The sequence below is a fragment of the Electrona antarctica genome (assembly GCF_951216825.1).
Source record: "Electrona antarctica genome assembly, chromosome: 4".
In the NCBI taxonomy this organism is placed as follows: Eukaryota; Metazoa; Chordata; class Actinopteri; order Myctophiformes; family Myctophidae; genus Electrona; species Electrona antarctica.
In genome coordinates, this window is record NC_136809.1 from 2,320,754 (window position 1) to 2,337,600 (window position 16,847).

Below are 16,847 nucleotides of genomic sequence, written 5' to 3' on the forward strand. Positions count from 1 at the left end.
TGAGTGTGGAACTAAAGTGGCCCTCTGGAGTGAGTGTGGAACTAAAGTGGCCCCCTGGAGTGAGTGTGGGACTATAGTGGCCCTCTGGAGTGAGTGTGGAACTAAAGTGGCCCTCTGGAGTGAGTGTGGAACTAAAGTGGCCCTCTGGAGTGAGTGTGGAACTATAGTGGCCCTCTGGAGTGAGTGTGGAACTATAGTGGCCCTCTGGAGTGAGTGTGGAACTAAAGTGGCCCCCTGGAGTGAGTGTGGAACTAAAGTGGCCCTCTGGAGTGAGTGTGGAACTAAAGTGGCCCTCTGGAGTGAGTGTGGGACTATAGTGGCCCTCTGGAGTGAGTGTGGGACTAAAGTGGCCCTCTGGAGTGAGTGTGGAACTAAAGTGGCCCTCTGGAGTGAGTGTGGAACTAAAGTGGCCCTCTGGAGTGAGTGTGGAACTAAAGTGGCCCTCTGGAGTGAGTGTGGAACTAAAGTGGCCCTCTGGAGTGAGTGTGGAACTAAAGTGGCCCTCTGGAGTGAGTGTGGAACTAAAGTGGCCCTCTGGAGTGAGTGTGGAACTATAGTGGCCCTCTGGAGTGAGTGTGGAACTAAAGTGGCCCTCTGGAGTGAGTGTGGAACTAAAGTGGCCCTCTGGAGTGAGTGTGGGACTAAAGTGGCCCTCTGGAGTGAGTGTGGGACTAAAGTGGCCCTCTGGAGTGAGTGTGGGACTATAGTGGCCCTCTGGAGTGAGTGTGGAACTAAAGTGGCCCTCTGGAGTGAGTGTGGAACTAAAGTGGCCCTCTGGAGTGAGTGTGGACCTAAAGTGGCCCTCTGGAGTGAGTGTGGAACTAAAGTGGCCCTCTGGAGTGAGTGTGGAACTATAGTGGCCCTCTGGAGTGAGTGTGGAACTAAAGTGGCCCTCTGGAGTGAGTGTGGAACTAAAGTGGCCCTCTGGAGTGAGTGTGGGACTATAGTGGCCCTCTGGAGTGAGTGTGGGACTATAGTGGCCCTCTGGAGTGAGTGTGGAACTAAAGTGGCCCTCTGGAGTGAGTGTGGAACTATAGTGGCCCTCTGGAGTGAGTGTGGAACTAAAGTGGCCCTCTGGAGTGAGTGTGGAACTAAAGTGGCCCTCTGGAGTGAGTGTGGAACTATAGTGGCCCTCTGGAGTGAGTGTGGAACTAAAGTGGCCCTCTGGAGTGAGTGTGTTTCAGGATAAGGTGGAATACGTACAGAATAAGACGAACACGGTCTTGTTGGGGTTAAAGGCGACCTTCTCCATGTTCGTTCCAACCAGCTGTTTGACCGGACGCTGATCCCAGTCCTCTGGGAGAGGCTCGCTGGAGAGTTTAGGCTGGACGCACACACACACACGCACGCACGCACGCACGCACGCACGCACGCACGCACGCACGCACACAAAATAGATAGTGATGTCATAAGGAGATACACGTGGTGTCATAAGTGGCTGTTTTGACTTTGGCTACTAGAGTTCGTTAATTGTTTTATTGATAACGATCACCTTATCGATCAGGGTTATCGAGGCCACTGGAAAGACGGGAGAGGATACATTCTGTATATATAGAGTATACAGAATACACATAGAGTATACAGAATACATATAGAGTACACAGAATACATATAGAGTATACAGAATACATATAGAGTATACAGAATACATATAGAGTATACAGAATACATATAGAGTATACAGAATACATATAGAGTACACAGAATACATATAGAGTACACAGAATACATATAGAGTATACAGAATACACATAGAGTATACAGAATACACATAGAGTATACAGAATACATATAGAGTATACAGAATACATATAGAGTACACAGAATACATATAGAGTACACAGAATACATATAGAGTATACAGAATACATATAGAGTATACATAATACATATAGAGTATACAGAATACATATAGAGTATACATAATACATATAGAGTATACATAATACATATAGAGTATACAGAATACATATAGAGTATACATAATACATATAGAGTATACAGAATACATATAGAGTATACAGAATACATAGAATACATATAGAGTATACAGAATACATATAGAGTATACAGAATACATATAGAGTATACAGAATACATATAGAGTATACATAATACATATAGAGTATACAGAATACATATAGAGTATACAGAATACATATAGAGTATACAGAATACATATAGAGTATACAGAATACATATAGAGTATACATAATACATATAGAGTATACAGAATACATATAGAGTATACAGAATACATATAGAGTATACAGAATACATATAGAGTATACAGAATACATAGAATACATATAGAGTATACAGAATACATATAGAGTACACAGAATACATATAGAGTACACAGAATACATATAGAGTATACAGAATACATATAGAGTACACAGAATACATATAGAGTATACAGAATACATATAGAGTACACAGAATACATATAGAGTATACAGAATACATATAGAGTATACAGAATACATATAGAGTATACAGAATACATATAGAGTATACAGAATACATATAGAGTATACAGAATACATATAGAGTATACAGAATACACATAGAGTATACAGAATACATATAGAGTACACAGAATACATATAGAGTACACAGAATACATATAGAGTACACAGAATACATATAGAGTACACAGAATACATATAGAGTACACAGAAGAGTATACAGAATACATATAGAGTATACAGAAGAGTATACAGAATACATATAGAGTATACAGAATACATATAGAGTATACAGAATACATATAGAGTATACAGAATACATATAGAGTATACAGAATACATATAGAGTACACAGAATACATATAGAGTATACAGAATACATATAGAGTATACAGAATACATAGAGTATACAGAATACATATAGAGTACACAGAATACATATAGAGTACACAGAATACATATAGAGTACACAGAATACATATAGAGTATACAGAATACATATAGAGTACACAGAATACATATAGAGTACACAGAATACATATAGAGTATACAGAATACATATAGAGTACACAGAATACATATAGAGTATACAGAATACATATAGAGTACACAGAATACATATAGAGTACACAGAAGAGTATACAGAATACATATAGAGTATACAGAAGAGTATACAGAATACATATAGAGTATACAGAATACATAGAGTATACAGAATACATATAGAGTACACAGAATACATATAGAGTATACAGAATACATATAGAGTACACAGAATACATATAGAGTATACAGAATACATATAGAGTACACAGAATACATATAGAGTACACAGAAGAGTATACAGAATACATATAGAGTATACAGAAGAGTATACAGAGTATACAGAATACATATAGAGTATACAGAATACATATAGAGTACACAGAATACATATAGAGTACACAGAATACATATAGAGTACACAGAAGAGTATACAGAATACATATAGAGTATACAGAAGAGTATACAGAATACATATAGAGTATACAGAATACATAGAGTATACAGAATACATATAGAGTATACAGAATACACATAGAGTACACAGAATACATATAGAGTACACAGAATACATATAGAGTATACAGAATACATATAGAGTATACAGAATACACATAGAGTATACAGAATACATATAGAGTACACAGAAGAGTATACAGAATACATATAGAGTATACAGAATACATATAGAGTATACAGAATACATATAGAGTATACAGAATACATATAGAGTACACAGAATACATATAGAGTACACAGAATACATATAGAGTATACAGAATACATATAGAGTACACAGAATACATATAGAGTACACAGAATACATATAGAGTATACAGAATACATATAGAGTACACAGAATACATATAGAGTATACAGAATACATATAGAGTATACAGAATACATATAGAGTATACAGAATACATATAGAGTATACAGAATACATAGAATACATATAGAGTATACAGAATACATATAGAGTACACAGAATACATATAGAGTATACAGAATACATATAGAGTATACAGAATACATAGAATACATATAGAGTATACAGAATACATATAGAGTACACAGAATACATATAGAGTATACAGAATACATATAGAGTATACAGAATACATAGAATACATATAGAGTATACAGAATACATATAGAATACACAGAATACATATAGAGTATACAGAATACATATAGAGTATACAGAATACATATAGAGTACACAGAATACATAGAATACATATAGAGTATACAGAATACATAGAATACATATAGAGTATACAGAATACATATAGAGTACACAGAATACATATAGAGTATACAGAATACATATAGAGTACACAGAATACATATAGAGTACACAGAATACATATAGAGTATACAGAATACATATAGAGTATACAGAATACATATAGAGTATACAGAATACATATAGAGTACACAGAATACATATAGAGTATACAGAATAACCGTCAAAACATCAAAGCCTTCATTTGATTGGTCCGTCACAACATCAAAGCCTTCATTTGATTGGTCTGTCACAACGTCAAAGCCTTCATTTGATTGGTCTGTCACAACGTCAAAGCCTTCATTTGATTGGTCCGTCACAACGTCAAAGCCTTCATTTGATTGGTCCGTCACAACGTCAAAGCCTTCATTTGATTGGTCCGTCACAACATCAAAGCCTTCATTTGATTGGTCACATTTCGTACCTCTGCTTTTCCGTCCAGGTATTTCCGACAGAAGGTTTTGACGGCGTCTGCGTCCAGCGAATCAGAGGGCAGGTGGTAGGTCACCTGGTCCGTCAGGTTGACCAATCGTATGACGGGGGCGTCGGCCTCGCGGACCCGGAAGTACTCCAGCAGTCTGCCGTTACGAGTCTCGTCCACGTCCACCAGGACGAACAGAATCTGAACGCACGCACGCACGCACACACACACACACACACACGCACGCACGCACGCACGCACGCACGCACGCAACGCACACACACACGCAACGCACACACGCAACGCACGCACACACGCACACACGCAACGCACGCACGCACACACAGACACGCACGCACACACGCACACACACGCAGCGCACACACAGACACGCACACAACGCACGCAACGCACGCACGCACACAAAGACACGCAGGCACGCATGCATGCACGGCACGTGCACATTCACACACACACACTTGCGCGCGCATGCCACCGCACGCACGTGCACACGCACACGCACACAATTTAGCAGACGCTCTTAATCCAGAGCGATTTACATTAAGTAAGAACAAAAAGCATGGCAATACATCACATACATAAAAAGTAGTTATCATGAAACATGCGTAAGCTAAGAACGTATTACTAATTTACTATGCATATTAATATGCTATGTCTACAAAACATGTCCACACACACACACACACACACACACACACACACACACACACACACACACACACACACACACACACACACACACACACACACACACACACACACACACACACACACACACACACACACACACACACACACGTCGTTTTTGGCAGCAAATCTTCACTCGATGCCACGCTATGAGCTTGTAGATCTGCTATTTTCCAATAGCTAAAGTATAACATAATGCTTAAAGGAGAATTCCATACTAAAAGGCTTTCTTACCTTTCTTTGTAGTCGTTACGTCCCCACCAAAGAGGTCCAGGTGTTATTTGTAGTTGTTACGTCCCCACCAAAGAGGTCCAGGTGTTATTTGTAGTCGTTACGTCCTCACCAAAGAGGTCCAGGTGTTATTTGTAGTCGTTACGTCCCCACCAAAGAGGTCCAGGTGTTATTTGTAGTCGTTACGTCCCCACCAAAGAGGTCCAGGTGTTATTTGTAGTCGTTACGTCCCCACCAAAGAGGTCCAGGTGTTATTTGTAGTCGTTACGTCCCCACCAAAGAGGTCCAGGTGTTATTTGTAGTCGTTACGTCCCCACCAAAGAGGTCCAGGTGTTATTTGTAGTCGTTACGTCCCCACCAAAGAGGTCCAGGTGTTATTTGTAGTTGTTACGTCCCCACCAAAGAGGTCCAGGTGTTATTTGTAGTCGTTACGTCCCCACCAAAGAGGTCCAGGTGTTATTTGTAGTCGTTACGTCCCCACCAAAGAGGTCCAGGTGTTATTTGTAGTTGTTACGTCCCCACCAAAGAGGTCCAGGTGTTATTTGTAGTTGTTACGTCCCCACCAAAGAGGTCCAGGTGTTATTTGTAGTTGTTACGTCCCCACCAAAGAGGTCCAGGTGTTCTCTATCGTGTTCGAGACTGGCTCTCCACTACAAATTATTCAATTTGTACGGGAACTGACCCCACGGGGCAGTGTCCGTGGATATCTCTTTAAGACACATCTTCTATGGTGGCCCTGCCCAGATGCCAATCAGCGGGCTATTTAAGCCCCGTCTGGGCATGGCCACTTCGATTTTTTGATTTCCACGAGAGCAGACGTTTCGTGTATCTCAGCAGTTTTGACACTTAAACAATATATAAACAACATACAGCTGCGTGGCACACAGTCCGCTTACCGGAGGTAAGAAGAGAGCCGGTCGTCTCGACGACTCCTCTCAGGGCGCCGCGTAGCAAAATAATAACAACAGCAAACAAGCTGAGTGCCGAACCCGCTGGCGGAGGAAGCCTCAGTCTTGTCCGTGCGTTCGCTCCCTGGTGAAACCTGACCTCGTTGGGGGAAACCTTGTGACGGCGCGCGGTGTGGCCAAAGGGTCTCAAGTGTGAAACCGACCCCGTTGGTGGAGCCTTGATTCCCTGGCTGCATAAGCGTTGTGAGACCCGGAGTGAAACCGACCCGTCGGCAGAAACTCCGGGTTAATCATCGCGGCCGTATACCGCTGCGGCGGCCAGCGGGGTAGAACCCAGAGGAGCTGACCCAGTCGGCGGATCTCCCTCAGCCCCTTAGGGCTGAGGGCAACCACGGTGCACTTTGTTCCCCCGGCTCCCCGGAACATGTGACCAGTGCATTATCTGTCATTTACGGTCAGGCACAGTGTCAGTTTACATGTATGTAAACGTGTATAGTTCCGTCTGTTCACACAGCAGAGTGTGACGAGACTGTCAGGGGTGAACAGAACCACCATAAGGGTTATTACGGCACGGCCGTTTAAGCGCCTGGGTGTAATTGTGTGTGGTGGAAACCGGTTATCAGAGCCACGGAGTGAGCTCCCTCCTTATCCAGGGGTAATGGGCTACACCGGTGACCTGGGGACACGGCGGACCGCTGTCCCACACAAGGGCAACACAAAGATCACCCAGTTACTGAAGGGTGCTCGCACCGTTAATCCCTCGCACATTAGGTCGGCAGTCCCCCCCACGGGAGGTGGTACTGTCTGCCTTGCGGCATGAGCCAGTTAAGCGTGGACACTTGGGTGGCTTCTCGCAGGACAGCATTCTTGTTGTTAGCAGTGTCAGCCACAAGAATGTCCCTATCAGTGCATGAAGGATGCTGCCGCTTCCTACATGGCAATGTTTAGGTGGTGCTGGCACCCATCCCTGCTTCTACCATACGGCCTGATCAGAGTACGAGCCAGTCAGCCTGTTGAGTGGCACCCTTCCCACCCTCCTAAGCAGGGTGGTGAAGCAGGATTGCAGTCACTGTTGGGCCCTGTCAGGGCCTCTAAGGGGCCAAACTGTCTTAGGCAGATGGTCTCCAAGACTGGGCTCCCTCATTTGGTTGTGAAACAATCTAGCAGGCATATAGGTGGGCAGGCAGGCCAGCCCCAACAGGGATGTGGGCACAATCCGTGCAGGGCCTGGTGGCCCATGCACTGATGACGAGATGTCCCTCTATCTGAGATCTGTGGGACGGACTCTGTGTCAATGCCGTCCGCATCTAGCAGGTTATACCAGTGTGGTATCCATGTGGCAGCCAGCACCATCCTCAGCTGATTGTGCGGGGCTCCGCATCAGGACATGGATTCAACAGTCTGTTGGCCCACTGTCCGACCGGCGGACTTGAGCGGGAGTGCATGTCCCTGCAGACTGCAGTGACCTGGGGACATTTCCCGAAGGGCACCCTGGGGCTCAGAGGAGCTCAGGTTAGGGCCCCACCAGTCCCATTTGGGGGCCAGGCCGTTAGCCCCGGAGGCTCTATGAGGAGCCCCCTTTAAAATCATTTAGTCAGTGAGCCTGACATACTGTCACTCAAGACAGCAGTTTGTTGGCTGTCACGGCTGCAAGGAGAAATGTGGGAGTTGCGAGCTCTGTCAACCCATAACAAGCTCGGCCGGGTGATGGAGTAGTTTTACACCTCGACCCAACCTTCTCTCAGGGGCACATCTCAATCAGGTGATTGAGCTCTGTCCGCGCTTCACATGCAGACGGATGAAGTGTGCAGACATAGCTGGTCACCCCTCTGCCCCGCTAGAGCGTTGGAGTCGTCTGTCAGGGCCACACGTAGGCCCACAAAGTGATGGACCAGCGCTTTGTGTGTTTTAGCAGGGGTGCTCGGGTAGACCACGGTCGAAGGCTGGACTGTCCCACCGGATCACAGAGGTGATCCAACAGGAATACAAGCAGGTAGTGCCAGTGTCGCCTGAAAGACTGGAGTTTTAGAGCATGTTGGCAAGCGCCTGTGGCAAGGATAGCCACGGTCAGACTCATGGCGCTCACCACGTATAGGCTCTAAGGGAATTTGAGGTTAAACTGCCTCGAGCTGCCGCAGGGGCAGCCGGGTCTGCTTATTTCATCGCGGTGTGTCTTAGAGCGCTCCCGTACAAATTGAATAATTTGTAGTGGAGAGCCAGTCTCGAACACGATAGAGAACGGAGGGTTACACGGTAACCCAGGTTCTCTGAGTGGAGAGACTGGCTCCCCACGAAAGAGCCGCTCCGAAATTCGTGTCAATCAAGAGTTAATCGAAGTGGCCATGCCCAGACGGGGCTTAAATAGCCCGCTGATTGGCATCTGGGCAGGGCCACCATAGAAGATGTGTCTTAAAGAGATATCCACGGACACTGCCCTGTGGGGTCAGTTCCCGTACAAATTGAATAATTTGTAGTGGAGAGCCAGTCTCTCCACTCAGAGAACCTGGGTTACCGTGTAACCCTCCGTTATTTGTAGTTGTTACGTCCCCACCAAAGAGGTCCAGGTGTTATTTGTAGTCGTTACGTCCCCACCAAAGAGGTCCAGGTGTTATTTGTAGTTGTTACGTCCCCACCAAAGAGGTCCAGGTGTTATTTGTAGTTGTCACGTCCCCACCAAAGAGGTCCAGGTGTTATTTGTAGTTGTTACGTCCCCACCAAAGAGGTCCAGGTGTTATTTGTAGTTGTTACGTCCTCACCAAAGAGGTCCAGGTGTTATTTGTAGTTGTTACGTCCCCACCAAAGAGGTCCAGGTGTTATTTGTAGTTGTTACGTCCCCACCAAAGAGGTCCAGGTGTTATTTGTAGTTGTTACGTCCCCACCAAAGAGGTCCAGGTGTTATTTGTAGTTGTTACGTCCCCACCAAAGAGGTCCAGGTGTTATTTTGTGCAAAAGCTCCTTATTGGCTATTTCTCCTACCATAAGCCCTAAATTAATTGAATGGGAATTGAATGGGGCTATGGGGTTGTAATGGGAGTTTTAGAATGCCAACTACAGTCCAAATATATGCATTAATGTGTATTTATCTTCCTTCCATTAAGTCTCTTTGCTCACCAATGTGCTCAGTCTAATTCATGCAGCTGTCAATCTAACAGCTGACTTGACCCCTCCACGCTGTCAGCAAAGGTATACTTATTTGTGTCGCCCTTATGTTAAGCGCAGATCCGTATATGGACATTCAGTATACCATCTCTGTTAAAACAAGACTATAGGACTCTCTGAGAATGGGGTTGGAGAGGCTTGCGCCCGGAGGGGCTGCTGGAACAGGCATGGAGGCCTGTTCCTCACTCTCTGTATGTTGTTTCTCTGCTAAATCTTCTTAATACATTCTCAATACTTCACCCTGAAGAACTTTGTAATTCCTTCATCATTGGAAGATTATTTAATCTACAACAGGGTGTTGTGTTAATTTGCTTATTTCCATCGCTCAAAATTATTATTTTTTTGCATATATCCTCTTCATAATGTAAATAATATCCCCAGCGGCACACTGTACTACTTATTTCGATGGAAATAAGCGAATTAGCACAACACCCCATAGCCCCATTCAATTCAATGCAATTAATTTAGGGCTTATGGTAGGGGAAATAGCCAATAAGGAGTTTTTGCACAAAAAAAACAACTGGACCTCTTTGGTGGGGACGTAACAACTACAAATAACACCTGGACCTATTTGGTGGGGACGTAACAACTACAAATAACACCTGGACCTCTTTGGTGGGGACGTAACAACTACAAATAACACCTGGACCTCTTTGGTGGGGACGTAACGACTACAAATAACACCTGGACCTCTTTGGTGGGGACGTAACAACTACAAATAACACCTGGACCTCTTTGGTGGGGACGTAACAACTACAAATAACACCTGGACCTCTTTGGTGGGGACGTAACAACTACAAATAACACCTGGACCTCTTTGGTGGGGACGTAACAACTACAAATAACACCTGGACCTCTTTGGTGGGGACGTAACGACTACAAAAAACCTGGACCTCTTTGGTGGGGACGCAACAACTACAAAAACACCTGGACCTCTTTGGTGGGGACGTAACAACTACAAATAATACCTGGACCTCTTTGGTGGGGACGTAACAACTACAAATAACACCTGGACCTCTTTGGTGGGGACGTAACGACTACAAATAACACCTGGACCTCTTTGGTGGGGACGTAACGACTACAAAAAACCTGGACCTCTTTGGTGGGGACGCAACAACTACAAAAACACCTGGACCTCTTTGGTGGGGACGTAACGACTACAAAAACACCTGGACCTCTTTGGTGGGGACGTAACGACTACAAAAAACCTGGACCTCTTTGGTGGGGACGTAACGACTACAAATAACACCTGGACCTCTTTGGTGGGGACGTAACAACTACAAATAACACCTGGACCTCTTTGGTGGGGACGTAACGACTACAAATAACACCTGGACCTCTTTGGTGGGGACACAACAACTACAAATAACACCTGGACCTCTTTGGTGGGGACGTAACAACTACAAATAACACTGGGCCTCTTTGGTGGGGACGTAACGACTACAAATAACTCCTGGACCTCTTTGGTGGGGACGTAACGACTACAAAAACACCTGGACCTCTTAGGTGGGGACGTAACGACTACAAATAACACCTGGACCTCTTTGGTGGGGACGTAACGACTACAAAAACACCTGAACCTCTTTGGTGGGGATGTAACGACTACAAAAACACCTGGACATCTTTGGTGGGAACGTAACGACTCCAAAAACACCTGGACCTCTTTGGTGGGGACGTAACAACTACAAATAACAACTGGACCTCTTTGGTGGGGACGTAACAACTACAAATAACACCTGGACCTCTTTGGTGGGGACGTAACGACTACAAATAACACCTGGACCTCTTTGGTGGGGACGCAACAACTACAAATAACACCTGGACCTCTTTGGTGGGGACGTAACAACTACAAATAAAACCTGGACCTCTTTGGTGGGGACGTAACGACTACAAATAACACCTGGACCTCTTTGGTGGGGACGTAACAAAAAAAAACCTGGACCTCTTTGTTGGGGACGTAACGACTACAAAAACACCTGGACCTCTTTGGTGGGGACGTAACGACTACAAATAACACCAGGACCTCTTTGGTGGGGACGTAACGACTATAAAAACACCTGGACCTCTTTGGTGGGGACGTAACAACTACAAAAACACCTGGACCTCTTTGGTGGGGACGTAACGACTACAAATAACACCTGGACCTCTTTGGTGGGGACGTAACGACTACAAATAACACCTGGACCTCTTTGGTGGGGACGCAACAACTACAAATAACACTTGGACCTCTTTGGTGGGGACGTAACAACTACAAATAACACCTGGACCTCTTTGGTGGGGACGTAACGACTACAAATAACACCTGGACCTCTTTGGTGGGGACGTAACGACTACAAAAACACCTGGACCTCTTTGGTGGGGACGTAACGACTACAAATAACACCTGGACCTCTTTGGTGGGGACGTAACGACTACAAAAACACCTGGACCTCTTTGGTGGGGACGTAAAAACTACAAAAACACCTGGACCTCTTTGGTGGGGACGTAACAACTACAAATAACACCTGGACCTCTTTGGTGGGGACGTAACGACTACAAATAACACCTGGACCTCTTTGGTGGGGACGTAACGACTACAAATAACACCTGGACCTCTTTGGTGGGGACGCAACAACTACAAATAACACCTGGACCTCTTTGGTGGGGACGTAACAACTACAAATAACACCTGGACCTATTTGGTGGGGACGTAACGACTACAAATAACACCTGGACCTCTTTGGTGGGGACGTAACGACTACAAAAACACCTGGACCTATTTGGTGGGGACGCAACAACTACAAAAACACCTGGACCTCTTTGGTGGGGACATAACAACTACAAATAACACCTGGACCTCTTTGGTGGGGACATAACGACTACAAATAACACCTGGACCTCTTTGGTGGGGATGTAACAACTACAAATAACACCTGGACCTCTTTGTTGGGGACGTAACAACTACAAAGAAAGGTAAGAAAGCCTTCTAGCAAGGAATTCTCCTTTAAAACACCAAAAGGGTTTCCCGTCCAGAATGTGTTAATTCATCGGATTGATCAGATCTACAAGCTCACAATATTAAATCTATTAAGGTATTCATTAACCATCTAGGTTGACCCCTCCCTGAACAGGCCTACTGACCCTGACCCTGACCCTGACCCTAACAACCATGTAGGTTGACCCCTCCCTGAACAGGCCTATTGACCCTGACCCCTGACCCCTCCCTGAACAGGCCTACTGACCCTAACCCTAACCCTAATAACCATCTAGGTTGACCCCTCCCTGAACAGGCCTACTGACCCTGACCCTAACCCTAACCCTAATAACCATCTAGGTTGACCCCTCCCTGAACAGGCCTACTGACCCTGACCCTAACCCTAACCCTAATAACCATCTAGGTTGACCCCTCCCTGAACAGGCCTACTGACCCTGACCCTAACCCTAACCCTAATAACCATCTAGGTTGACCCCTCCCTGAACAGGCCTACTGACCCTGACCCTAACCCTAACCCTAATAACCATCTAGGTTGACCCCTCCCTGAACAGGCCTACTGACCCTGACCCCTCCCTGAACAGGCCTACTGACCCTGACCCCTGACCCCTCCCTGAACAGGCCTACTGACCCTGACCCTAACCCTAATAACCATCTAGGTTGACCCCTCCCTGAACAGGCCTACTGACCCTGACCCCTGACCCCTCCCTGAACAGGCCTACTGACCCTGACCCCTGACCCCTCCCTGAACAGGCCTACTGACCCTGACCCCTGACCCCTCCCTGAACAGGCCTACTGACCCTGACCCCTGACCCCTCCCTGAACAGGCCTACTGACCCTGACCCCTGACCCCTCCCTGAACAGGCCTACTGACCCTGACCCTGACCCTGACCCCTGACCCTGACCCCTGACCGTATCCATCATGTATTAATTTATTATGGATTATTAGTAAGGACTTAAAGAGGCCAAAGTTGGACTCTGAGTTGGAGTAGAAGTACTCTCTCAAAAGTACCTGTGACTCTGAGTAGAAGTACTCTAGGAAGTACCTCTGACCCTGAGTAGAAGTACTCTAGGAAGTACCTGTGACTCTGAGTAGAAGTACTCTAGGAAGTACCTCTGACCCTGAGTAGAAGTACTCTAGGAAGTACCTGTGACCCTGAGTAGAAGTACTCTAGGAAGTACCTCTGACCCTGAGTAGAAGTACTCTAGGAAGTACCTGTGACCCTGAGTAGAAGTACTCTAGGAAGTACCTCTGACCCTGAGTAGAAGTACTCTAGGAAGTACCTCTGACCCTGAGTAGAAGTACTCTAGGAAGTACCTGTGACCCTGAGTAGAAGTACTCTAGGAAGTACCTGTGACCCTGAGTAGAAGTACTCTAGGAAGTACCTCTGACCCTGAGTAGAAGTACTCTAGGAAGTACCTGTGACTCTGAGTAGAAGTACTCTAGGAAGTACCTGCATCACATACAGTAGATAGGCCTCTGTGGTGCCGTGCACAATGCAGCCAGCAGGTGGCAGGAATGGCCCATACTCATAGCACAATGCAGCCAGCAGGTGGCAGGAATGGCCCATACTCATAGCACAATGCAGCCAGCAGGTGGCAGGAATGGCCCATACTCATAGCACAATGCAGCCAGCAGGTGGCAGGAATGGCCCATACTCATAGCACAATGCAGCCAGCAGGTGGCAGGAATGGCCCATACTCATAGCACAATGCAGCCAGCAGGTGGCAGGAATGGCCCATACTCATAGCACAATGCAGCCAGCAGGTGGCAGGAATGGCCCATACTCATAGCACAATGCAGCCAGCAGGTGGCAGGAATGGCCCATACTCATAGCACAATGCAGCCAGCAGGTGGCAGGAATGGCCCATACTCATAGCACAATGCAGCCAGCAGGTGGCAGGAATGGCCCATACTCATAGCACAATGCAGCCAGCAGGTGGCAGGAATGGCCCATACTCATAGCACAAACATTCTGAAGTTTGTGTGCGTGCATGCTTGTGTGCGTGCGTGCTTGCTTGCGTGCGTGCGTGCGTGCGTGCGTGCTTGCGTGCGTGCGTGCGTGCACCTTCATCCTCAGGTCCCGTGCCGCGGTGTGGAAGGCTGTGTAAACGCTCTTAAAGTCATCAGAGCTCTTGTTGGCGAACAGAACAGCATGACTCATCACTGGAGACATCAGGATCTGAGACGCTGTCTGGGATGGAGAGACAGACAGACAGACAGGCAGGCAGACAGACAGGCAGACAGACATACAGACAGACAGACAGACAGGCAGACAGACATACAGACAGACAGGCAGACAGACATACAGACAGACAGGCAGACAGACATACAGACAGACAGACAGGCAGGCAGACAGACAGACAGACAGACATACAGACAGACAGACAGACAGACATACAGACAGGCAGACAGACAGGCAGACAGGCAGACAGACAGGCAGACAGACAGACAGACAGACAGACAGACAGACAGGCAGACATACAGGCAGACAGGCAGACAGGCAGACAGACAGACAGACAGACAGACAGACAGACAGACAGACAGAATCAGCTTCATGAGCTTGTAGATCTGCTATTTATTGGTGGAGGGAGTTTTGATTGATTGAATTGATTGAAATATGTATTAACAGTTTGCAGAATTACAGTACATTTCAAGCACAACTCAATACAAAGACTGTTAACTGTGAGTGGATGACGCCATAAAGCATTACACTTGTTTACAAGAGGGTCCACCTTGTTCAATTAATCAAAACATTTAGAGACGTACAAATAGACACTTCTATGTAGTCAAAGAACAGAACAGGAATTCATCATAAATGATGAATTGAGTTGGTATAGATGGTGAAAGAACACGCCCCAGGAGCCAGTTGCACAACCTCACTACATTACCCACAGTGCATCAGGAGCCACCACCTGACACTGAGTTCACACTACACTACCCACAGTGCATCAGGAGCCACCACCTGACACTGAGTTAAAACTACACTACCCACAGTGCATCAGGAGCCACCACCTGACACTGAGTTAAAACTACACTACCCACAGTGCATCAGGAGCCACCACCTGACACTGAGTTAAAACTACACTACCCACAGTGCATCAGGAGCCACCACCTCACACAGACAGACAGACAGACAGACAGACAGACAGACAGACAGACAGACAGACAGACAGACAGACAGACAGAGACACACAGACAGACAGACAGGTACCTGTCCATCATACTCCGTCACCAGGTCCATGTGATAGACACTGATGAATTTCAGCAGATCCTCTTTAGACGTCTGACCTTTGACCTTATAGGACTGGACCAGCTTAGACTGCACGCACGCACGCACACACACGCACACGCGCGCACGCACGCACGCACGCACAAAGAGGGACAAAATGTGTCACAAGAAACATGTTAGTCAAAAACTCGTACTGTAAAATGGTGCGTGTGTGCGTGCGTGCGTGCGTGCGTGCGTGCGTGCGTGCGTGCGTGCGTGCGTGCGCGCCATACCTTCCTGAGCAGCAGTATGACATCATGTGCGATGTCATACTTTTTGATGAGGTCATCATCGTGGGACAGAGAGAAGGGCGTGTCTGGAAGGTCGACCGCTGCAGAGTGGAACATCTGGATGTAGTCCTGATGTGTGTCCTACACACACACACACACACACACACACACACACACACACACACACACACACACACACACACACACTAATTATCGCCCGTTATCGCCCGAAAAGGGGGAAGATTTACATAATTATTCATGTGCTGTTTATCCATGATATAAACCAGGGGTCCTTGAGGGGGTTCCAGGTGGTCCATGGTGGCCCGGGGACCCCCAGGGGTCCTTGAGGGGGTTCCAGGTGGTCCATGGTGGCCCGGGGACCCACAGGGGTCCTTGAGGGGGTTCCAGGTGGTCCATGGTGGCCCGGGGACCCACAGGGGTCCTTGAGGGGGTTCCACATGGTCCCCGTGGTCAGGGGACCCCCAGGGGTCCTTGAGGGGGTCCCAGGTGGTCCCCGGTGGCCCGGGGACCCCCAGGGGTCCTTGAGGGGGTTCCACTTGGTCCATGGTGGCCAGGGGACCCCAAGGGGGCCTTGAGGGGGTTCCACATGGTCCCCGTGGTCAGGGGACCCCCAGGGGTCCTTGA

The 16,847-nt window shown here is 46.8% G+C and overlaps 1 protein-coding gene across 3 annotated transcripts in view; it reads right to left on the bottom strand.

Annotated features, from left to right (window-relative positions):
• LOC306921415 (protein disulfide-isomerase) overlaps window positions 1-16,847 on the bottom strand; it is a 94,362-nt gene that overhangs the window by 11,865 nt on the left and 65,650 nt on the right. For all 3 annotated transcript variants that reach the window (XM_079498539.1, XM_079498537.1, XM_079498538.1), the window contains 5 exons: window positions 16,206-16,343; window positions 15,916-16,023; window positions 14,770-14,895; window positions 4,727-4,924; window positions 1,204-1,324 (listed from right to left, as the gene is read on the bottom strand). In XM_079498539.1, coding sequence (XP_079354665.1) covers window positions 1,204-1,324; window positions 4,727-4,924; window positions 14,770-14,895; window positions 15,916-16,023; window positions 16,206-16,343 — 691 coding nt within the window. The remainder of the gene's footprint in view (window positions 1-1,203; window positions 1,325-4,726; window positions 4,925-14,769; window positions 14,896-15,915; window positions 16,024-16,205; window positions 16,344-16,847) is intronic.